We start from the raw sequence: 25502 nt of genomic DNA, 5'->3' as shown, positions 1-25502 counted from the left end.
GACATACGTGGATCTATTTTGAACATTGAACTTTGAATTTCAGTTTATGGAGCAATACCTCTTACATACCTTATTTGCCATGAAAAATTTATGAAAATGGTATAAAAAATGTGAAATGCATATCTTTTAATATCAATGTATATATATTTAGCCATATAATCTCAATGTATGTGAGCCTTATAAGGACATGGAAGAACAGTACAGATGTGCCTCACAAGCATTCAAAGTGCTTGATTCTATTCAGCAATCAGGGTTTTTTTTGATATAATGTCATTACTTAGTGCATAATGTGGTTATAATGTTGTTATAGTGGGGACAAGCTCCCACTACCTATTAACTGCTCCCAGTGACGTGCGCCTCAAATAGCTTCTGACAACCAAGTCTAGTTCCCATCCTTCACGTGTGGCTTAGCTACTAAGCCCGGCAGAACTGTTTCTACTGACAGGAGAAGGAGCAAATGTGGGTTACTGGTGCCTTAAATCCAGTCACTTCAGATAGATGGGGCTCATCAGCCGAGGTTGGCAGCACCTCTAGGTGAAGGAAAACTCGGATCTCAAATGTCCACTGCCTTGCAGCTACACCCACTCCTGGGGAAGGCTTCAGAAGTAAACCCTGAGGGAAAAGTCTGGAGCTGGAGTCCCTAAGACAGTCCTACATCGAGCTCAACGCTGACTGGCAACTCCTACGATGCTGCTGGTGCCAAACTGTGTTGGTCTCTGCTGTTCCTTTGGGTTCATCAAATGCATGGAGAGGGGGAGCTTGCTCTCCATATCATACTGCCCTGGCTTGCATATCCAGACAGCTAGAACACTACATCCATGGTCGACCCTGACCGATGGAAGCTTCACTCACTTAGTGTACACGAACATCATGCTCTGTGTTAGAATTTGAGCCAGAATCTTCTGAGTAGGTGGCACAATGTTACAGCAGGCAGAGCTGTTGCCCTGTCATCCAGCGACTCATCATCGACTCTGATCCTGGTCTTTGGTGCTGTTTGTCCAAGGTTTGTATGTCCTCCCTTTGACCGTGTACATTTCCTCAGGGTGCCCCAGTATCCTACATCCCAAAGACATGCAGGCTGGTAAGTTATACATGCCCTCTGCCTGGTCTTGGCCTGAAATGTCAAGTGCTTATTAGATGCTCCCTGACCTGGTGAGTTCCTCCAGCATTTTGTGTGTGTGTTGCTCTGAATTTCCAGCATCTGCAGAATCTCATGTTTACGGTAGGTTAGAACTTGCCTCCAGTTTGTAGATGAGTGGTTGAGTTGAGGCATGGGGATGCAGAGAGAATAAAATGGGACTATTACAAGTGGGTCAGCAAGATCTCAGTGACCCAGAGGCCATGTATGACTCTTTGCCATGCAACCTTCACAGTCCACATTGAGGAGCCTGGCACAGTGAACATCAGAGACATAGAAAAGTACATCACATCCATGTGCCCATCCAAACCACATTGAAATAGAATTTGAATGCACCACCTGCACTGGCAACTCATTCTAAACTCTCTGAGTGAAGAAGTTTCCCCTCATACTCCACTTTGAACCTTAATCCATGACTTCCAGTCGTAGTCCCCCCAACCTCAGTGGAAAAAGCCTACTTGCATTTACCCTAGATATGCACCTCAATTGGTATACCTCTATCACATCCCCACTCAATATCAATGTTAAAAGTCCTAAACTATACAATTTTTTTCTTATAACTCAAGTCCTCCAGATGTGGCGACATCCTTGTAAATTTTCTCCGCACTCTCTCAACTTTATTTCCTGTAGGGAGGTGACCAATACTGCACACAATACACAGGGGCTGAAAACATACTGCTTTTCCCTCAAAAGGTCCAGAGGAACTCAGATCCCCATGTGAGATTTCTGAGACCCCTTTTGGCCTAGAAGCTAATCCCCAAAACTTGCTTGGTGAGGAAACCATTTCTGTTTCTGCCCTCAAGTTTCACCTTAAAAATAGCAGCCCAGAAGTGGTCTGGATGTATATTGGGATAGCAGAAATGACATGAATGTGAAATGTGTGCATTTCCCATTTTTTCTAAACCCTATCCAGTTGCTTTTGGAAGAAGGTTATAAAATACAGAAGTTCATTTCAAAATCAGTCTTACCTGCTGTGAATTTTCTTGCAAGACATCACTGAAAACTTTGTGCACATTGGGCTCCAAGGCAACCATATAAATGAATTGAATAACTGATTGCTGGTTTTGTATCAGATGATTTTCAAATCCAACCAGCATGCTTTCGGCAGAGTCTTCGAAGTTGACCTTTCCTACACCTGTAAAAAGGACAGTATCAATGTTAAGAAGACCAAGGCCACTCATAAATTGCAGATGGCCCCTCTGTAGCTGTGGACATCCCTTTACTTCTGTACACAGACACTACTGTAATGGAGGTCAATACATTGGAAAAAAGTTGAATTTCCCCATGGGGATGAATAAAGTATCTATCTATCTATCTATCTATCACTTGCATTCACCCAACTTGTCTTAATTCTCTTAAGCAGAAAAATCAGGAGAAATTATGGCGGACATTACCCGCCCAGCAAACAGCATTTTCTGAAAGCTCCCTTTGGGGCTATTAAAACAAAAAACATGCCATCTTAGAAGTTTCTTCTCCCAGGCATGTAATCTGATTAAACATTCTAATTAGCCCCACTCTCCCTATTACCACAGTCACTGCAAAGACTTCAAACTACTTTTTATAACCCATGGGTCCCCCTCCTCCTTTCCTTTCTCCCATGGTCCACTCTCCTCTCCTATCAGATTCCTTCCTCTCCAGCCCTTTACCTTTCTCACCCACCTGGCTTCACCTATCAGCTTCTAGCTACCCTCCTTCCCCTCCCCTGACCTTTTTATTCTGGTGTCTTTCCCCCTTCCTTCTCAGTCCTAAAGAAGGGTCTCAGCACAAAATGTCGACTGTCTAAAATCACTTCCATAGATGCTGCCTGGCCTGCTGACTTCCTCCAGCAACTCTCATTCTCAGCTGGCTTTGTGTCACTTGTACACATGGAAACACTAGATGAGCGGATCATACAGAGCATGACTGAAAAGAATGTTTATTCAAACTATGGAACCTGGTGCAGAAAACCAACCTCAACTATGTCCCCTTCCTCTCTTTCTTACGCCCCACCAGTCAGAACACCCACCCTTCCCACAGTTACTGATCAACAATCCGACCACCATCCCTCCAGCCCTCTCCACATTATGAGTTCAAAGTAAATTTTATTATCAGAGTGCACACGTCACCACATACAACCCCGAGATTCTCTTTCCTGCAGGCATGCTCAGCTATCTACAGGATGAAAACTCTAAAAGGATCAATGAAAGATCGAGTAGAGCATAGAAGACAACAAACTGTGCAAATGTAAACATAAACAAACAGCAGTAAATAACAAGAATATTAAATAACAAGATAAATAATCCTTAAAGTGCGACCATCGGTTGAGGGAACATCTCAATAGATGAGTGTAGTTATCTCCTTTTCTTCAAGAGTCTGATGGTTGAGGGGTGGTAACTGTTCTTGAAGTGTGTTGTGAGAGTCCTGAGGCTCTAGTACTTTCTGTCTGATGGCAGCAGCGAGAAAAGAGAATGGCCTGGGTGGTGAAGATCTTTGATGATGGATGCTGCTTTCCTAAGACAGCGTTTCATGTAGATGTAGATGTGCCCGATGTTATCAATCTGTCAACTCCTTCTCTCACAGGATCAGTTAAATGCACAATTCAGTATCTTGTCATATACATTTTACCCATTGAGAGAGAGTCTACATAACATTGGCTGATCTTTATTTGGTTTCCACTTTGACCTCTTATTGGTTGAAGGTAATAAATAGCCCCTGGCATTTTTGAGTCAAGGTGGGGAAAGCTTTGCCCTGGTCCTTGCATCTGACTGTATTGGGGACAATATTTGTTAAAGGTAAGCGCATGTTGGATAAGGAATGGATTGTGCTTGACTGTGATGCTGGTAAAACCGAAGATACAGATGGTGCTGACTACCAAATCGAAAAGCTTCATGAACATTTGTAAAAAGTGCTGGGCCAAATGTTGGTAAGTTCAATGGCTGGCAGGGCCATGCTGGGCCACTGGGCCTGTTTCTGTGCTGTACAAATCCGTGACTAAGGCACTAAGATTCACATGGATCAGTATGCAGTAAGATCAGCAGTGTACATCATAAAGGACTCCACTACCTAGGTCATGCCTTGTTCTCATTGACACCATCAGAAAATAGGTACAGAAGCATGAAAGCACACACTCAATGATTCAGGCACAGCTTCTTCCCCTCTGCCATCTGATTTCTGAATGGGTATTGAACCCATTAACATTACCTCACTACTTTTTATTTCTATTTTTGCACTACTTATTTAACTCTTTTTTTAATAGCCTCAACCATCAGGCTCTTGAACACAAGGGTATAACTACACCCATTTATTGAGATGTTCCCACAATGATTTCATTTTAATGACTCTCTATCTTGTTACTTCATGCTCTTGGTATTTATTGTTATTTATTTATATTGCATTTGCACAGTTTGTTGTCTTCTATGCTCTCTCTACTTGGTCTTCCATTGATCCTGTTTAGTTACTGTTCTTTACATTTGATGGGTATACCCATAAGAAAATGAATCTCAGAGTTGTATGTGGTGACATAAATTTACTCTAATAATAAAACTTACTTTGAACTTTGAGATAGTGTGGAGAGGGCTAGAGGGATGGTGATATTAAACCTGATTCTGATTCTCAGAAAAGGAAAGAAATGGAGAAGAACATATTGGCAGGAGCATAATCTTTAAAATATTTATTGTTTTGACTGTACTTGCCTGTTCCCAGAGCAGGGAAAGAAACTGTAGTAATGTTGTTCTTTTCACATTCCTCCAATACTTTTTGTACTGAAGCCGTAATCAGAGCTGGATCTGTCTGGCCAACCATATGTATGACGTGTTTGCAGGGAAGTTGTCCACTTCCAGTGACGACAACTCCGTTGTTAGGCTGAGGGGCTAAATAAATCACAGGCACAATTAAAAATTATATTTAAGTTCTCTGTACATGAACTCATACATTTAACAACAGAAATGTATTTAAATGGCATGTCAACCCCAGCCTAAGAAAATAATAGTCAGATTTTTAGCTGTGTTGAGCAAATAAACATATTACTGAGCACATTTCCTACATGTGTCAGCATGGATCTCCAAATGCCAGGAGCAATTAAGGCTGTACGGGCCGAAGATGGCTAGAATTTCTTCTATTGATCTTAAATGGAAACAGCACAAAGATTCAAAGTACATTTATTATCAAAGTATGTATGTAGAATACAACCCCGAAATTCATCTTCCCACTGACAGCCATGAAACAAAGATACACCATGGAACCCGTTCAAAGAAAACATCAGACACCCAGAGCGCAAGAACAAAATGAGTGAATAACACACAGGGTATTGAACTTCAAACATTGAACTAGTCTGGGAATATTCAGTTCAGTTCAATCTAGCGCTGTGTTGTTTGTTGACTGCAGGCCGCAGAGCCAGTCTGCTCCAAACAATATTGCGCAAAATAGCAATTAAAAAAAGCTGTAACCAGAAACTAGAAGCACATATAGCGCGAACTGCAGAGTCCTTTAAAAATGAGTCCAATGCATGAACTGTGCTGATCAAACCTTGCCCAAGACCCAAGACTCTGGCATCTTCCTCTGGCAGCAATGAGAGGGAGAGGGAGACCAGTCAAGTGCAGGCAAACTGAGATTCAAAGATTTAGATGGCTAGTGTAATCATCAATCATAAGTATTGTAAATCAATCCTCTGCTCACTGCCACCACCCAGTATGAGTTGTTCTCTGCTGACAGTTGCACAGGGGAGAGAATATACAAAAGACACACACACACACACATATATATATATATCCAGGGTGCCCAAGACTTTTGCATAGAACTGCCCAAGACTTTTGCATAGAACTGTAGTAATTTCATGTATTGCACTGTACTGCTGCCACACACAAAAAAATACAAATTTCATGACACATGTGAGTGATGATAAACCTGATTCTGATATGGGTCTCTATTGTGGGCTGAGAGTGGGAAGGGGGCAGGGAGAGGGGAATCATGGTGGGGAAAAGGGGAAGGAAGAGAGGTGGGAGTGGGAAGCACCAGAGAGACATTCTGTAATGATCAATAAACCAATTGTTTGGAATCAAATGATCTTGCCTAATATCTCAGGGCAGGGTGTGTCTGCACCTGCACCATTGCCACACCCTCCGCCCCTTCCACTCCTTCTCTGCCGACTGTGGTATTCCACCCTCACCACTTCCAACATACTTCACTCACGCCAGATTTACAAACTTGGTCTCTGCTCCACGTTGCCAAACGGAGTACTGTGTCTTAGGCATCCTAGCTATAAATAAAATCAGGAATAATATGGCGCCAGTGAACAACACGACCAAGGGTGACATCTTTCAGACAGTTCATGAAAGTACTACCTCCACATCATCGTTTTCTTTCAAATGTGATTCTGCTACTGTCAGAGCCTGTGATCTACCTTTTGGTGGCGTGTTTCCAGGCCAATTGTGCAGTCTGGTGCTTTGCTGTCTCAGAGGGTGTGCTGTGAGGCTTTGAGCAGACTCAAGGCCAAGAATGCTGGAGACTGGGCCAGCGCCCATGATCACTTCACTTGAGGTATTGAGGAAGATTGAAATCATTGAGTTGGGTGTGGAGGGCGAGCAAGCTTTCAGTGCTGTCTACCAGCCTCTTCCTTGGTGCTGCTGAAGGAAGGCATCTGCGTGTGACGGTCACTCACTCCCTCCCTCTCACTTGCTGCTTCTGAAGGAAGGACCCTGTGTTCAAATGGTCTCTCTCCCTCGACGCTGCTGAGGATGGTGCTGGAGTTCTGGGCCTTGGGCAAGGCTTAATGGCCGTGGTTTTTTGATTGGACTCTGCGGTTCACGCTAGTTTCTGGTCATTCCTTTTGCTGTTGCAGTTTTGGGTGACACTGAATCGGGGCGGCCTGCAGATAATGAACACTGAGCTGAACTGAATATGCTGGACTCTTTCCCATTTGAGTTTCATATTCTGTGTTTATCGCTAGTGTTTAGTTCGCCATTTGCACAATGTTTTTTACTGCACGTGGGGGGTGGGTTTGATGTTTTTCTTTGAATGGATTCCATTGTTTTCTTTGTTTAATGGCTGTCTGTGAGGAGCACAAATCTCAGGGTTTTATACTGTATACATACTTTGATAATAAATGTACTTTGAAATGACATTTGCACAGTACTGTATCTGTTCCTCCATGTTCCAGTGGCCACTGGCAAACTGATTAGAATAACTGCACTTCTTCATTAAGAGAAATCTCTGAAATTTTAGATGCTGCTAATTTACAACATTCACAAATCACTTGCTTCCTGGATATTTTGTTTTAATGTAATGGTTACATACATCTGTAACTTACCCAAGTTCTTGCATTCATCAGTGACAGTCTGCCCACCTTTTGTTAATATTGCTTTAGAGACACCTGAGAAAACAAAACAGGTTTTGAAATGGCTAATTCATTTTCAGTCACAAAATTACATCACATAGCTTTCTATTAACTGGAAATTCTAGACGCTGTAAATCTTGACCAGCTCAAATGAAAGGTCTCAAACCAGCACATCAGTTGTTTATTCCCCTCCATTCCACTATTGAATGTTATTTCCATTTGTAGCCCAATACACTTAATAAACTTTATTTTGTTAGATATTGCAGTTACAGTAACATTTCTAGTGAGAAGGGAGTGCAGAACTCAAGCTGGTGAGTCAAAATTAAGTGCAGAAACCGGAATTGCAGCGATCGGAAAGGAAATGCAGGAATCCTGGTCTTTATTCTTTTTTTTTAAAAGTTATTTATTGAGATGCAGCATGGAATAGGCCCCTCTGGCCGTCAAACTGCGCTGTCCAGAAGCCCGATTTCATTCGCTCGCTATGTGCCATGCTGTATGATGTGGTCTTGACCAAAATTGTTCCTGGCAAATTTTTCTATAGAAGTGGTTCGCCACTGACCTCTTTTGGTCAGCGTCTTTACAAGACTGCTCACCCCAACCATTATCAATACTCTACAGAGATTGTTTGTCTTGTGTCAGTGGTCGCTTAATCAGGATTTGTGTTATGCACCAGCTGCATGTACGACCATCTACCTCCTGTTCCCATGGTTTCATGTGACCTTGATCTGGGGGGGGGTGATATGTGAGGGGGATAGGCTAAGCAGGTGCTATACCTTGTACCTTGTCCAAGGGTGACCTACAGGCTAGTGGAGAGAAGGAGTGCCTTACATCTCCTTTGGTAGAGACTTATCTCCAACCCCCCACACAAGCAGTTACGCCAGCTTGTTCTTTCCCGCAATGACTTTACCAATTCCCACTCAGAATATAGTCACAGCCATAACTATCTGTTTGACACATGAAATTGTAATTGTTACGTACCCGTGACACGTAACAGTGGTACCCTTGTCACGTGACTGGGGTTGAAGTTATACTGGACATGAGGTAATGGTTTTGTGATGGTGGAGTGATGTCATTTTCCCGCCAGTAGAGGTCATGTGACAGGTTTTTTTTACAGGGTATAAAAGGAAGACCCACCCTGTCAGGTGGGGCAGTTCGTGGCGGAATTTGCCAAGATGACTTCATGTCCCTGCGTGATTTAATGTGATGACGCAGTTTAGTTAAAAATGAAGTTCTATATAATGCCTAAAGTTTAAAAGGTCATTGCCAACGGTTTCTTTGCTGGTGGAGAGTGAAGAAAAGTTTGGAAGGTAAAAATCGAGGAGAACCGATTTTCGAAGGTGGAAAAGTTCGACCTTATTTGATCCTCATTCGGAAGGATTTCATTGACTATTCTCGCTGTTGATCCCTGGGATGACCAGAAAGGATTTGAGAATAGTGTGGAAGAAAGGTCAGTACCTTTAAGCTGTTATATTTTATAAAATTCTTCGTGGGAAAGTTCGACGCCGGGGAATCGAAGGACATCGACGTGGAAGAGAATTTAAATCGCTTTTAAAAAGTCTCTCCTTTTAAAAGGACTGTGAGCTTTTGAACTTTCGGCATACCGCTTTAAAGAACTGTTTACTTTCGGCATACCGCTTTAAAGAACTTTTTTTTCAATACCGCTTTAAAGACTGTTTGAACATGCAGCGCTATTAAGAACTGTGAATGTGTTGCACAGCAGCTGAGTTCCGGTTACGTTTGGGTTTGTTTACTTTTGAGGGGGTTTGTTTCAGTGTTTAATAAACGTGTTATTTGTTATAAAAACCCTTGCCTAACTCATCTATATTTATTGTTGCCTGAATACGTAACAGTAATGAAGTTGTATATTAATACAGCCATTGCCTTAAACTGAATGCACATGTTCTGATGAATTTGCAAGACCTTAAATATCCAATTCTCATTTCTTTTCCTTTTTTTTTATTGTTCAAGCTTCTTCAGATCCTGGAGCCTTGATGATAGATTAGAGACTCTTAATTCCAGGTGTTATATGCCTAACTAACTCACTACATCTGTCATATCGCAGTAATATTTTATTATAAATGTTCAAAATCAAATAAATTAAATACCTGTACATGTAATGTTGAACACAAACAAATATTTGCTTACCGGAATTGAGATTCAGTGTAGTATTTGTGGAATTTACTATTGCGTCGACATTTTCTTGCGTTATATCCCCTGCCTTTACCTCTACAATAGTGTTTTGGATTTTCAGCTGTGTAGGTAACAGGGCTTTTTGTTGAACTGTGAATAGACAAGTAATTTATATTTAATAAAGGCTAGTAACATCATGAAGAATTTTACCCTTCCTGCTCACAGACTGTTTTTCCTGCCCTCAGCAGGGCGGAGGCTACATAGCATCCACGCCAGGACCACCAGACTTAAATACAGTTACTTTCCCCAAGCAGTAAGGCTGATCAAAACCTCCACCCACTAACACACCACCCACCACACCCCCCCAGCACCAGTACTTATCACTTCCTGTCAGAATCACCTTTTGTACTATGTCTACTGCAATTTTATGGATATACAAAGTATATGTTATTTTAATGTACTTATATTTATTGTTTTTATTTATTATTGTGAACTTTAATTTATTTAAGTGCTGAGTCTGATGGATTGAAAAGTCTGATGAATGGTATACGTGCTATTGTAAGGACAGAAATGTGGGCAGAGGGGGTGGGGTGGCCCTGTTGGTGAGGAATGAGATTCAGTCCTTTGCAAGGGGGGACATAAGGTTAGGAGAAGTAGAGTCTGTGTGGATAGAACTGAGGAACAGTAAGGGCAAAAGGACCCAAATGGGTGTTGTCTACAGGCCACCAAACAGTAGCATAGATATTGGGTGCAAGTTGAATAGGGAGTTAACATTGGCATGTGGCAAAGGTAATGTCGCAGTAGTTATGGGGGATTTCAACATGCAGGTGAACTGGGAGAATCAGGTTGGTGCTGGACCACAGGATAGGGAGTTTGTAGAGTGCCTACGGGATGCATTCTTGGAACAGCTTGTACGAGAGCCGACCAGGGACAAGACTATTCTGGATTTAGTGTTATGTAATGAACAGGATTTGATAAGCGATCTCGCAGTAAAGGAGCCATTAGGAGGTAGTAAACACAATATGATAAGCTTTTATTTGCAATTTGAGAAGGATAAGGGCAGCTCGGAGTTGTCAGTGTTGCAGATGAACAGGGGAAACTATGGAGCCATGAGGGAGGAGCTGGCCAAAGTTGACTGGATGGATAGCCTAGCAGAAAAGACAGTGGAACAGCAATGGCAGGTATTCTTGGGAATAATGCACAAGGTGCAAAATCAGTTCATCCCCCAGAGAAGGAAGGATTCAAAGGGGGGAAAGGGGCCACAGTGGTTGACAAAGGAAGTCAGAGATTGCATAGCATTAAAAAAAAGGAAATATGATAGAGCTAAGGTGAGTGGGAGGACAGATGATTGGGAAGTTTTTAAGGAACAACAGAACTTAACTAAAAAGACAATACGGGAAGAAAAAATGAGGTACGAACGCAAGCTAGCCAAGAATATAAAGGAAGATAGCAAAAGCTTTTTTAGGTATGTGAAGAGAAAGAAGATAGTTAAGAACAATGTTGGGCCCTTGAAGAATGAATTGGGTGAAATTATTATGGGAAACAGAGAAATGGCACAAGAATTTAATGAGTACTTTAGATCTGTTTTCACTAAGGAAGACACAAGCAATCTCCCAGATGTATGGATGGGCCAAGGACATAGGCCGAGGAAATGAAACAGATTGACATTCGGAAGGAAACGGTGATGAGAAGACTGATGGGACTGAAGGCTGACAAATCCCCAGGTCCAGATGGTCTGCACCCTAGGGTACTAAAGGAGGTGGCCCTGGAAATTGCGGATGCATTGGTAATCATTTTCCAATGTTTCTTAGATTCAGGATCAGTTCCTGAGGATTGGAGAATGGCTAATGTTATCCCACTTTTTAAGAAAGGAGGGAGGGAGAAAACAGAGAACTATCGACCTGTCAGCCTGACATCGGTGGTGGGAAAGATGCTAGAGTCCATTATTAAGGATGAAATAGTGGCATATCTAGATAGCAGTGATAGGATTGGGCCGAGCCAGCATGGATTTACCAAGGGTAAATCATGCTTGACTAATCTGTTGGAGTTTTTCGAGGATGTAACCAGGAAGTTAGACGGGGGAGATCCAGTGGATGTAGTGTACCTCGATTTTCAGAAGGCATTTGATAAGGTCCCACATAGAAGATTGGTGGGTAAAATCAAAGCTCAGGGCATCGGGGGGAAGGCATTGACATGGATAGAAAACTGGTTGGTGGATAGAAAGCAAAGGGTAGCGGTGAATGGGTGTTTCTCGGAATGGTAGGTGGTGACTAGTGGGGTGCCACAGGGCTCGGTATTGGGACCACAGCTGTTTACCATTTACGTTAACGATTTGGATGAAGGCATAAAAAATAACATCAGCAAATTTGCTGATGATACTAAGCTGGGTGGCAGTGTGACATGTGATGAGGATGATAGGAGGATTCAGGGTGACTTGGATAGGCTGGGTGAGTGGGCAGATACTTGGCAGATGGCGTTTAATGTGAATAAGTGTGAGGTTATCCACTGGGAGTAAGAACAGGAAGGCAGATTATTATCTGAACGGTGTAGAGTTGGGTAAGGGAGAAATACAAAGAGATCTCGGAGTCCTTGTTCATCAGTCACTGAAGGTGAATGAGCAAGTGCAGCAGGCAGTGAAGAAGGCTAATGGAATGTTGGCCTTTATTACAAAGGGAATTGAGTACAAGAGCAAGGAAATCCTCTTGCATTTGTACAGAGCCCTGGTGAGACCACACCTGGAGTATTGTGTACAGTTTTGGTCTCCAGGGTTAAGGAAGGACGTCCTGGCTGTACAGGAAGTGCAGCGTAGATTCATGAGGTTAATTCCTGGGATGTCTGGACTGTCTTACGCAGAGAGGTTAGAGAGACTGGGCTTGTACACGCTGGAATTAAGGAGATTGAGAGGGGATCTGATTGAAACATATAAGATTATTAAGGGATTGGACAAGATAGAGGCAGCAAATATGTTCCAGATGCTGGGAGAGTCCAGTACCAGAGGGCATGGTTTGAGAATAAGGGGTAGGTCATTTAGGACAGAGTTAAGGAAAAACTTCTTCTCCCAGAGAGTTGTGGGGGCCTGGAATGCACTGCCTCGGAAGGTAGTGGAGGCCAATTCTCTGGATGCTTTCAAGAAGGAGCTAGATAGGTATCTTATGGATAGGGGAATCAAGGGATATGGAGACAAGGCAGGAACCGGGTATTGATAGTAATTGATCAGCCATGATCTCAAAATGGCGGTGCAGGCTCGAAGGGCCGAATGGTCTACTTCTGCACCTATTGTCTATTGTCTATTGTCTAAAAGGCAGGGTGTTGGGACAGAGGCAAGGACTGGGCTGGTTCTGCTCGCTGCTCTGCTCTTCGCTGTACTGAGGCTGAGCCCGAGGCCTGCTCTGGGCTTCGCGATGTTTGTTCTGCCCTGTGATGAACCGAGGCTGAGCCTGAGGCCTGCTCTGGGCTTTGTGATGTTTGTTCTGCCCTGTGATGAACCGAGGCTGAGCCTGAGGCCTGCTCTGGGCTTCGCGATGTTTGTTCTGCCATGTGATGCACTGAGGCTGAGCTCGAGGCGTGCTCTGGGCTTCGCGATGTTTGTTCTGCCCTGTGATGAACCGAGGCTGAGCCTGAGGCCTGCTCCAGCTGATTCAGGCTTCGTGTCTATGGACCCACTTTCATTCTGAATGCTGTTTGCTTACTTTTATTGTTTGCACCATTTATAAGTACAGACAGTGTATTCCAGTAACTATGCAAAGGATGTGGCTACTGGCGGCCCGTCAAAGGTTTATAAATGCTGCTGTGCAAGTAGGAAGGGTTGACCATTGATTTTCGCGTCTGCTTCCATGTGATAAGTTTTTAAAATGTCACTGGCCTAACCAGATCCAAGTTGGTCACACATTTGGAGTTTACAGATTATCAAGATGATGAGGACGTTGACTCAGGCCTGAGAGACCAGCGTCGGGCATTTTTATGCCTTACAAGGCGTGGCACTCCTCACACAGATTATCAAGATTTTGTCATAACAATGTGGAATTTAGATTAAGAACAATGATGTATCAAAAATTACTTGCCCAAGTGAACAGAGGTTCAGTACACGTGTGAAAAATGCAGTTGAAAATTGATCTATAGCCCTTACAGTCCTGTGGACTGGGTCATACTTATTGTTGGTAAAGATCACTTCGTAAGAAGTATGTTAAAGTTCACATATCTGGCATTTTATGAATCATACCATGTGTATGTATTTCAACAAAATTTACGGAAAATATTGTAAAGCCTAAAATGTAACATGTTTATAGAATTAATTCAGAGATTAGATACACATTTCTAGAATAAATCAATCTTGTTAGCAGGGAATTAGTGATTACCTGATGAATTCACGGTGACTTGAGATGTACCCTGAGATGTTCAGAAGAGGAAAAAAAAAGTTTTAATTTAGTATCATGTCTTGATCTGATGAATAAATCAGAAGTATTTAAAGCTTACTGTAGTATAATATTGAAATAACTCATTAGATATATTCAACCCGAGAAAGTCTACAGATACTGGAAATTCAGAGCAACACACACAAAATGCTGGAGGAACTCAGGTCAGGCGGCATCTGTGGAAATGAATAAACATTCAACTTTACAGGCCGAGACCCTTCTTAAGGACTGAGATATATTAATTTTTTGAGATGTTAAGAACTCTAACATTATCAGAGACTGAAAGCTATTTGGGATGAATGAACAATTTATCCAAGTGAAAATGTAGCCACTAAAATTTTAAGCATCAGGCACTACAATGCAATAAGTTATTTCTAGTCAAAAGAATTGTAAAGTAAAATAGGTTTTATACACCTCGATGTATAATTGATGTCTTATTCTCTACTTTGATTCTGGTCTTCAGCTAGTTATTAAAATACATGGATATTAAAGAGGATTATACCTCCAGTGAGAAAATAAGCTAAAATTCTGATAATATCTATCTGAATCAGAAGATTTAGTGCATTAACAGTGACAGATTATCTTTTATACGATTTATATTTTGGCCTGTGCTTTATAAACAGAATATTAATTGAAACAATGAATACAGCAGAAAATTACTAGCACTCAAGAGAGACCATACTCACTACCATAGGTGTAAATTATGTTGAAAATACAACATAAAACCAAAGTCAAGACAGTCAAGGTCTGACTGTCAGAATGGGCCTCAAATTTGCACTTACAGGTTAAGTTTAACATTGCAATCTATTTCGAAGTTTAAATTTAGAAAGCCTTCTTCTTATGCCTCAGGTATAAAAGTGAATGGAGTGTAAAATCAGAACTCTGGAGTTTCAATCAATTCACCTGTTCAAAATGTGCTGTGTACTGCAGGTACTACCAACATGAAACACATCTGAAGCCATGGCTTACTCCTGCAACCTGTGCATGGCTGAGGGATCATGACGCTTCCTATAGATCAGGGAACGTGTAGCTCTCAGGGAAGCAAGAACTGCGAAAATACTATATTTAATTCATGCACTTCACTTTGTTTATCTATGTGTAATTCATTTGTAGATTTAATTCTTACTGTGTGTAATGCATACTACAGCGTTTTACCCCCTAGTCTGGAGAAATATTGTCTTCTTTGGTAGTATACATATATATAGTTCAATGACAATAAACTTGACTTGTCTTTTAAAAAATAGAGCAACAGCATGAAATAAAGACAAGTGGACCTTACAGTCTCTGCTCAAGATCCAGAGGGATTAGCAGCATAGAGAATCAGCCTAGCTCCATTAAGTAATTTTGCTGTCCGGTTTCCAATGTCATTTTCAAGTTTGAAGGTAATTTTGACCATCTGCTTTCAATTGGTAGCTCTTGGTGGTGTAGTATTATTATTGTGCTCTTTATCTTAATTGTCCAGGTAGATGGAGCTCGTCAGCCTGGGAAGGGAGTCCATCTTAGAGAGGGAAAACTCTGATTTCAAACCTCTGCTGCCTTGTGGCCATACCCACTTATGGGAAAGGCTTCGGGAGTAAACCCTGAGGACAAATCTGGAGCTGGAGTCCCTAAGGCAGCCCGACATTGCCTTCAACCTCACTTTGGCAACTCCTGCGATGACACAGATGCCAAGCTGTATTGGCCCTTGCCCTTCCCTTGGACAACATCGGTGTCGTGGAGAGGGGAGACTTGTTGCATGGGCAAATGCTGGTCTTCCAAACAACCTTACCCAGGCCTGCGCCCTGGAGACCATTCCAGGCGCAGATCCATGGTCTCCCGAGACTAACGGATGCCACCATCTTAATTGTGTTTTTGTTGTGCTGTATCGGACCAAGAGTAACAATTGCTTCATGCTCCTTTACACCCATGTACTGGAAGTGACATTAAATGCTCTTGAACCTTGAGTAGGAGTGGTTGGAAGTCTGGGTTTGTATTTGCAGGAGCAGATATCCATCAAGGGTTGAATCTGCACTGAAAATTATTTTTAAATCTCTCAAACTGAATTAATATATGTCAGAAGAGAAAATCTGCAGATGCTGGAAATCTGAGCAACACATTCAAAATGCTGGGGGATCTCAGCAGGTTAAGCAGTATTTATGGTAAAGAGTACAGTTCACATTTTGGGCTAAAATCCTTATCTATATTAATTTTCTTAGAGATTTTCAGAATTCTGAAATGTATCAATCTGAGATTGCAGATCGTTCGAAATGACCCAGCAATTTCTTACCTCAAGTTGTGTACATTTCAAATATACTCCCATCCTTTCCATTTCCCATTTTGCATTGTCAAAATGAATTGAGGTAGAATTTCAGGATTAAATTTAGTTGTAATTTCAATAAAATACTGAAAAGGTTCAAAAAAGTTATCATATTGTAGCGATGTACTACATACAGAGCTAGAGACAACGACACGCAGTCGGTAAGTAGTTTCGAGACTAGTTTATTCAAACTTCGCGGCGCTGGCATTTAATCCCTAGCGCCCGCCCTCTCCGGGCGGAAATGACATCAGAGGTGCATTATCAAAGTCTCTCCCCGCGCGCTGGATATTTGTGAGCCGGTTCGCCTGCGCAGGAAGTCGGTCGCCACATAACCCCCCCCCCCCCCCCCAAGAACCGGTGATACACCCCCCAAAGTCCACAGTCTGGATCAGCCTCTGTTTGGGAGGTCAGCCTCTGCGCCGCGGTGCCTGAACCTCGACCGGCTGCACCAAGTCCACATGGGCTGGTTTGAGTCAATCTACTGTGAAAACCTCCTCTCTCCCCCCAATGTCAAGAACGTACGTGGACCCGTTGTTGTTGATCACCTTGAACGGCCCCTCGTACGGCCGCTGTAGCGGTGCCCGGTGTCCGCCCCTTCGTACAAACACAAACTTACAGTTCTGCAGGTCTTTGGGTATGCAGGTCAGGTTCTGCCCATGCTGCGAAGTGGGTATGGGGGCCAGGTTACCGAGCCTATCGCGTAGTCTGCCCAGGACTGCTGCGGGTTCTTCCTCTTGCCCCCTTGAGGCTGGTATGAACTCTCCTGGGACGGCCAGGGGTGTGTCGTACACCAACTCGGCCAACGAGGCGTGCAGATCCTCTTTGGGCGCTGTGCGAATTCCAAGCAGGACCCAGGGAAGCTCGTCCACCCAGTTAGGTCCTCTCAGGCGGGCCATGAGAGCCAACTTCAAGTGACGGTGGAAGCGTTCCACTAGTCCGTTCGACTGTGGGTGGTAGGCAGTAGTGTGGTGTAGCTGCGTTCCCAACAGGCTGGCCACAGCCGACCACAGGCTGGAGGTGAACTGGGCGCCTCTGTCGGAGGTAATGTGGGCCGGTACCCCGAAGCGTGTTACCCAGGTTGCAATCAGTGCTCGGGCGCAGGAATCGGCAGATGTGTCAGTGAACGGGACCGCCTCTGGCCACCTCGTGAACCGGTCTGCCATAGTTAGGAGGTACCGCGCTCCTCGGGACACTGGTAGGGGGCCCATGATATCCATATGAATGTGGTCGAACCTTCGGTGGGGCTTTAGTGTGCCGCTGCACCTTGGCTGTTTGGCACTGCGTGCACGTTCTGGCCCATTCACTGACCTGCTTGCGAAGTCTGTGCCACATGAACTTGCTGGAGACCAGCCGGACAGTTGTCCTGATAGATGGGTGCACCAAACCGTGTATGGAGTCGAAAACTCGCCGCCTCCAGGCCACGTCGCACAGGAGGTTCCTCTCACCTGGGCCTACGAAAAAGTCTTGCAGCTGCAAACCCGAGACTGCGGTCCTGTAGCTGGGCATCTTGTTGTCTGCCTGCTGCGCCTCCGCCAGTGCTGCATAGTCCACCCCCAGGGACAGGGCCTGGATAACTGGTCTGGAGAGTGCGTCCACCACGACGTTGTCCTTTCCCGAGACATGCTGGATGTCCGTCGTGTACTCAGAGATGTAGGACAGATGTCGCTGCTGGCGAGCCGACCAGGGATTGGACACCTTTGTGAACGCGAAGGTCAACAGTTTGTGGTTCATGAACGCAGTGAACGGCCAGCCTTCTAAGAAGTACCTGAAATGCCGGATTGCCAGATACAGTGCCAACAGCTCCTGGTCGAAGGCACTGTACTTGAGTTCGGGTGGTCGTAGGTGCTTGCTGAAGAACGCCAGGGGTTGCCAGCGCCCCTCGATGAGTTGCTCCAGCACCCCACCGACTGCTGTGTCGGATGCGTCCACTGTGAGAGCGGTCGGAATGTCCGTTCTGGGGTGCACCAGCATCACGGCATTTGCCAAGGCTTCCTTGGCTTTAACGAAAACAGCTGCGGCCTCCTCGTCCCAAGTAATGTCCTTGCCTTTACCCGACATCAGGGTGTACAAAGGGCGCATGATACGGGCTGCTGAGGGGAGGAAACGGTGGTGGAAGTTCACCATACCAATGAACTCCTGCAGGCCTTTGACCGTGTTGGGCCGGGCAAAGCGGCGGATCGCGTCTACCTTGGCGGGCAGAGGTGTTGCCCCATCTTTGGTAATCCTGTGGCCCAGGAGGTCGATGGTATTGAGACTGAACTGGCATTTGGCCGGGTTGATTGTGAGGCCGAAATCACTCAGGTGGGAGAAGAGCTGGCAGAGCTGGGACAGATGCTCCTGACGACTACTGCTGGCTGTAAAGACGTCGTCCAAATAGATGAACGCAAAGTCCAGGTCGCGTCCCACCGCATCTATTAGCCGCTGGAACGTCTGTGCGGTATTCTTCAGGCCGAACAGCATTCGGAGGAACTCGAACAGGCCGAACGGGATGATGAGTGCTGTTTTGGGGATGTCTTCAGGGTGCACTGGGATTTAATGGTATCCCCGGATGAGGTCTACTTTGGAAAAGATTCTTGCCCCGTGCAGGTTTGCTGCAAAGTCCTATATGTGCAGCACAGGGTAGCGGTCTGGAGTTGTAGCCTCGTTCAGTCTGCGGTAGTCACCGCATGGTCTCCAACCTCTGGCTGCTTTGGGCACCATGTGCAGGGGGAGGCCCTTGGGCTGTTGGACCTCCGTGCGATCCCCAATTCCTCCATCCTCCTGAACTCCTCCTTCGGCAGGTGGAGCTTTTCCGGGGGGAGCCTTCGTGCACGGGCGTGGAGGGGTGGTCCCTGGGTCGGAATGTGGTGCTGTACATCGTGTCTGGGCATGGCTGCCGTGAACTGCGGTGCCAGAATCGATGGAAAGTCCGCCAGGATTCTGGTGAATTCGTTGTCCGACAGCATGATGGAGTCCAGGTGTGGGGCCAGCAACTTGGCTTCACCCAGGGAGAATGTCTGGAAAGTCTCAGCATGTACCAGTCTTTTCCCTTGCAAGTCGACCAACAGGCTGTGAGCTCGCAAGAAGTCCGCCTCCAGGAGTGGTTGGGCCACGGCGGCCAGTGTGAAATCCCACGTGAACCGGCTGGTGCCGAACTGCAGCTGCACTGTGCAGGTGCCGTAGGTCCGTATTGTGCTGCCTTTTGCGACCCTCAGGGTGGGTCCTGGCTTCCTGTTGCGAGTGTCATACCCCATCGGGGGCAAGACGCTGATTTCCGCTCCGGTGTCGACAAAGAAGCGGCGTCCCGACTGTTTGTCCCAGACGTACAAGAGGCTGTCCTGGTGGCCAGCCGCCATAGCCATTAGCGGCAGCTGGACCTTGCAGGGCGGGCGACAACGGCGGGCTTCTGTGCCCCACCGCTGGTGGTAGAAACACCATTGTTCACTGTCCTCCTCACTCCTGCCTCTGTGTTGTGTGCGCCCCCCGCCGGGCCTGGTCTGGTCTGCTGTTGGGCATGTGGCCTGGTAATCTGACTGACAGACGCCACGCTCTCCCTCTTGGCTTTCCACAGCACGTCTGCCCGGGCCACCACCTTCTAGGGGTCGCTGAAATCTGCGTCGGCCAGCAGCAGATGTATGTCCTCGGGCAGTTGCTCTACGAACGCTTGCTTGAACATGAGGTAGGGCTTGCGTCCGTCAGCCAGGCCCAGCATCTCGTTCATCAATGCTGACAGCAGTCTGTCTCCCAAACCATCCAGGTGAAGCAGGCGGGCACCACGCTCACGCCGTGGGAGGCCAAAGGTCCCAATGAGCAGCGCTTTGAATGCTTCATATTTGCCTTCTTCCGGGGGCGAATGTATGAAATCCGTAACCTGGGTGGCCATCTCCTGGTCAAGGGCGCTCACCACGTGATAGTAACGCGTGGAATCAGAGGATATCTGCCGAATCTGGAACTGGGCTTCTGCTTGGCTAAACCACACACGTCGTCGCAGCGTCCAGAAAGTCGGCAGTTTCAGCGAAACTGCGTGAACAGATGAAGAGTCGGTCATCTTTGGTCCAAATCCCGTTTGGACCGTCGGGGTCACCAATGTAGCGATGTACTACATACAGAGCTAGAGTCGGTAAGTCGTTTCGAGACTAGTTCATTCAAACTTCGCGGCGCTGGCATTTAATCTCTAGTGCCTGCCTTCTCCGGGCGGAAATGACGTCAGAGGTGCATTACCAAAGTCTCTCCCCGCGCGCTGGATATTTGTGAGCCAGTTCGCCTGCGCAGAAAGTGGGTCGCCACAATATCAAGTGATGTGTGCAGTGTCCTGGAAACAACACTTACAAAAATTTACACAACTAGGATCACAGAATTACACAGCTCATACAACCCATCAAATCTCTGCCATTCAGTAAGATCATGACTGATCTCTTGGCTCTTCACTATGTTCCTGCACTAATCCCAAATCCATTAATTCCATCAATGCCCAAAATCTATTAGTTTCTTTTGTGTGCCTCTCAGTAAAGAATCCCAAAAACTCTCGGCACTCTGGGTGAAGAAAATCCATGCACAAGGAACGACCCGCTGTTTGGACCATTTAAGTGCTGGGTCAGATTGAAAAGGTCAGTGTGTCAGAGCCAGAGGTGAGGGACGGGCTGGTTCAGCTCACTGCTCCGTGAGGTTTACTCACCTCTTTGCTGAACTGAGGCTGTGGCCTGCAACTAAAGAGCTCCTGAGTCGACTGCAGTGATGTCTGGCTTCTTGTCTGTGGACTCACTTTTCGGAAGTTCAGTTCTGAACGTTATTTGCTTTACATTTATTATTTGCACGATCTGTTCTTTCCCTCTATACACTGGGTGTTTGATGGTCTTTTTTTTCAAAAAATAGGTTCTATTGCATTTCTTACCTTTGTACCTGCCTGAAAGGAGTTGAATCTTTTGAACGACAAACCTTGTATTTTGAGTCAACATTACACCAACCAGGCTAAGCATCCCTGTGTCTACCTGTAAACACCTGCTGGAATTTTGTATATTAACTAAGACCACTCTTTGTTTAAACTTGCTCAACCTCTCTTCATATACTAAATCCATCATCACATAAATCCACCTGGTGCATTTCCATTGCTGTCTACTTATCTATTTTTCAAAGAAATGCAGGAAAGTTGTATCAGTCTAATCAATCATATATTGCACAAACCAGGCTTGTACACACTGGCTTATGGATTGTTATGAAGTAATATGATTGAGACTCTTGGGAATTTCAACAGAATTGAATAGATGTACAGAGGAAAAACCTTTCGGTCAAGGATATATCTTCAACATCAATGCCAGTTAACTCACATATTTGAAATGTGGAACATTACCCCACCAAAAACAGAAACTGACGGTTCAATTAATAATGTTAATTTTGGTATCAATAGCTTTTTGCTCTCCATGTGCACTATAGAGAACATTAGGAATGTCGACTGTTGGTTCATTTCCATAGATGCTGCCTGACATGCTAAGCTTGTCTACCATTTTGTGTGTGTTGCTCCGGATTTCCAACATCTGCAGAATCTCCTGTGTTTATTATTAGGACTCAGATTTGCATTGATCTCACCAAATAGTGGCAGAAATATTATGTGGTGACTACTGCGGTCCTAAGCTGCTGAAAAAACAAAAGTACAATGTGGAATCATTATGTAATTGGTTCTTCTTTTCTAAAAAAGAAATATCTGGTGAAAACTGAAATTTTGCATGAGCCAGCACTTACCGTTGCACTTGCAGTGGAGTTATGTGCCTTTTTATTGAAAAAATCAGCAAAATAATCATATATGCGTGTTTCAAAGGCAACAATGGAAATGGCTTTCATGCAAGATGATGAAACATTCAAGAAATAATTCTCCAGTCCTCCGAATATTGCGTTGATGGCAGCTTCAGCAGTGACCCCACCTTTACCTGAATGAAATCCGAGCAGATATTAATGAACCTCAGAAGAACCACGTTAGGGAAAACATCAAGTCACAGAGCGAACAGACAAAACTGCTCAAAAGGGGAGGAGTTTACCTGTCCCCAAGGCTGGGAATGAGACCGAGGTGACATTCAGCTTCTCACATTCCTGAAGGACCTTGTTTACAGACGCAGTGATGCTAGCTGGGTTCACTGCACGTATCACGTGCACAATATATTGGCACCGCAGCTGGCCACCGCTGGTCACGACAATACTCCCATCTGGTTGAGAAACTAAGAATGGAATTGAAGAATTTCACTGTGAATAAGCTATATATACAGCATTGCTCAGAATACACTCGATTCAGATGGCTAACTAAAGGTGACTGTCTCTTACATATTTATTTATTGAGTTTCAATGTGGAATAGTTCCCTTGAGCTGCACAGCTCAGCAACCACTGATTTAACCCTAGCCTGATCATGAAATTATCCACGGCAGTTTCAAAAGCCTCATAGTTGAAGGGTAGCATAGTAGCTACTGAAATGCTATTACAGCACCAGTGGCCCAGGTTCAATTCCAGGTCTACATGGAGTTTGTACGTTCTCCCCATGGGTTTCCTCCAGCTGCTCCGGTTTCCTCCCACATTCCAAAGACCTACGGGTTAGTAGGTTAATTGGTCACGTGGGTGTAATTGGGCATGGGCCCATTGGGCCGTAAGGGCCCGTTATTGAGCTGTAGCTCTAAATAAAGAAATAAATAAAATTCCTTCTGGTCTGAGGAGTTGCCTTCACTGCTATTCTCCATACCTTGTTAATATTATGGGAGGAGATGATTCAAAACCTCCTTAAAGAAGTGCAACATCCTGATTGACTCCTGGGAATCTCTTGGAAAAGACACGGCATGCTATTGAAAACCTCAAGTCCATTTATCAGGAGCACACAGAAACTAAGGACTGAAGAAGCACACCACCTTGTTCAAGACAAATTGACTTCAAAAATTTTTTGACTCCTGTCTAATATAGAATCGAATCTACCTCATCCCAGAAACCAAAGAACCTGTAGGTAATTTGAAGGAGCATCTGGAACACCCATGAATTCAATTCACCCAGAAATAATCTCATCCAACCGATAGAGCTTGAGGCAGAATTAACTAGCTACCTGCAATCTCTCATTAATGCCATTCTGTTAAATAATCACCTTTTTGAAGAGTAAATCAAATATTTCAATACAGGGCCAACAGATATTTGAGCTGTATCATCTTTCCTCATATCTCTTTTGGAACTAGAAAAATTTCTTATGAACTGACAGCTTCCATTTCTGTCTCCAGTCTATCCCCACCTAATCTACCTCCATATTCTGTCTGACCGATATTCAGCGTCATCTTTCCCCTGACTGCTAAAGAGAGTATTTTTTCCACAGTGAGAGGCTCTATACCTTTTGATCTTCAAGGAATACCTGCTAGAAACAAGCAACATTGAAAAATGATCATACCTTGAGAACCACATTCCGCCTGTACAGAGCTACCTGCAGCTTTTAGTATTGCACCAGAGACACCTGCGGTTAAACAGAAAATCAAGAATGAAATAAGACCTTTGTTACTGAGTAGATCATACTGGATTAATTTTTGGTTGTTTTATGGTTCAGACACTCCAAATAATTTCAGACATAGAACCGATATTTTTGGAGTGGTTCTAAGGTAGGATTTTAACGATTATTGATAATATATAACCAAAGAAACGGAGCAGGCCAGTGGTGTAGTGGCATCAGCCCTACTGCACTTTGAGGCGAGTAGGTATACAAAATGACGAGGGGTATAGATAGGGTAAATGTAAGCAGGCTCTTTCCACTGCGGTTGGGTAGGACTATAACCAGAGGTCATGAGTTAAGAATGAAAGGTGAGAAGTTTAAGGGGAACATGAGGGGATACTTCTTCATTCAGGGAGACATGAGAGTGTGGAAAAAGCCGTCAGCACAAGTGGTACATGCAAGCTCAATTTCAATGTTTTAGAGAAGTTTGGATAGGTACATGGATAGTAGGGATACGGAGGGCTATGGTCCCAGTGCAGGTCTATGGGAGCAGGTAGCTTAAATGGTTTTCACATGGACTAGATGGAGTGAAGGGCCTTTTCTGTACTGTACTCGATGGGTGCGGGTTTGAATCTGATTGGCTCCTTACACGCTTTCCATCTGTGCTGGGTTGAGTATCAAGCTAGCAACTCAACCTCCTAAAAAACAGACAAAATGCTAAAGAAATGGGAAGGTCATTGCCCAATGTGCCACAAGGCACCAAAAGGAACAGCAACAATGAAAAGGACCCACACTTCTATGCGGTAGCAAAGTGTGGCAGTGCAATTTTAGCCATGTTGGTGGACAACCATTGAATCTGAATTTGATATGAAGTTACAGGAGACTGGACCAGGATCCTTAGGTAGTGCAGTGCTTAAACATTTCTGTCTTTGCTGAACAGTTTGAATGTGGCTTACAATGTTGTGTGGCTTTTAGCATTGGTGTTCTTTCTAAGTAAAACAGTACTTCAAAATATAGTAGGCACTTCACACTTTTGTAATTCACAACCTGTAGCAACTGTTACCCCTTTCTGCTCTTTTGTTCCTTGTTGTTGTAATTAAAGATCAAAGTCAATTTTGTTATCAAAGTACATATACGTCACCATTTTTTTTATGTGGCAGGCATATTCAGCAAATCTACAGTATAGTTATGGAAGATCAACCAGAGTACAAAAGACAATGAATTGTGCAAATGCAAATGTAACCAAATACCAATAAATAATGAAAATAATGGATAAAAGTCCTTAAACTGAGGTCATTGGTTGTGAGAGCATTTCAATGTGTGAGTGCAGTTATCTCCTTCTATTCATGAGCCTGATGGTTGATGGGTAGTAACTGTTCCTGTAATTAAAAGAGCAGTTTGTAACAATGCTCTCTTTCCTGCATCATCTTAGGCTGCAAACTACAAATATGCTTCTTATCAAATGCTTCTCAGTATTTAGAAATTAACAATGAATAATAATTAGTTGATGATAAGCTTTAGCCATAGATGAGGAACTTAACTTCTCTGGGGTTAGTGAATGGGGCGGGGGGCAATGGAAGTTTATCTGCATGATGGTTAATGATGGATACTGAATTTGCGTCAATTATACACACACACATGCGATTTTTTATCCATTGGGACTTTGGAGTTGCTGTTGAGTGGGCAGAGTCCTGTGATACAGAAGAATCAAAAATTTCCCTGAAGAACATGCTTAAATTTTCAGAATCTGCTGATTTTCTCTGTTTGCTTCAAATTCTCTCACTCTCCAAGCCCCAAA

At 44.2% G+C, this 25502-nt stretch overlaps 1 protein-coding gene across 1 annotated transcript in view; it reads right to left on the bottom strand.

The window, feature by feature from the left end:
* LOC140720819 (protein mono-ADP-ribosyltransferase PARP14-like) overlaps positions 1-25502 on the bottom strand; it is an 85054-nt gene that overhangs the window by 19565 nt on the left and 39987 nt on the right. The window contains exons 12-19 of the mRNA XM_073035661.1: positions 23669-23731; positions 22295-22471; positions 22002-22186; positions 13934-13964; positions 9594-9728; positions 7422-7484; positions 4810-4986; positions 2107-2273 (exon numbers count right to left, since the gene is read on the bottom strand). Coding sequence (XP_072891762.1) covers positions 2107-2273; positions 4810-4986; positions 7422-7484; positions 9594-9728; positions 13934-13964; positions 22002-22186; positions 22295-22471; positions 23669-23731 — 998 coding nt within the window. The remainder of the gene's footprint in view (positions 1-2106; positions 2274-4809; positions 4987-7421; positions 7485-9593; positions 9729-13933; positions 13965-22001; positions 22187-22294; positions 22472-23668; positions 23732-25502) is intronic.

The sequence above is a fragment of the Hemitrygon akajei genome, chromosome 2 (genome assembly GCF_048418815.1).
Source record: "Hemitrygon akajei chromosome 2, sHemAka1.3, whole genome shotgun sequence".
In the NCBI taxonomy this organism is placed as follows: domain Eukaryota; kingdom Metazoa; phylum Chordata; class Chondrichthyes; order Myliobatiformes; family Dasyatidae; genus Hemitrygon; species Hemitrygon akajei.
Note: the sequence above shows the minus strand (reverse complement) of the source record. Positions and strands in the feature narration are given on the sequence as shown.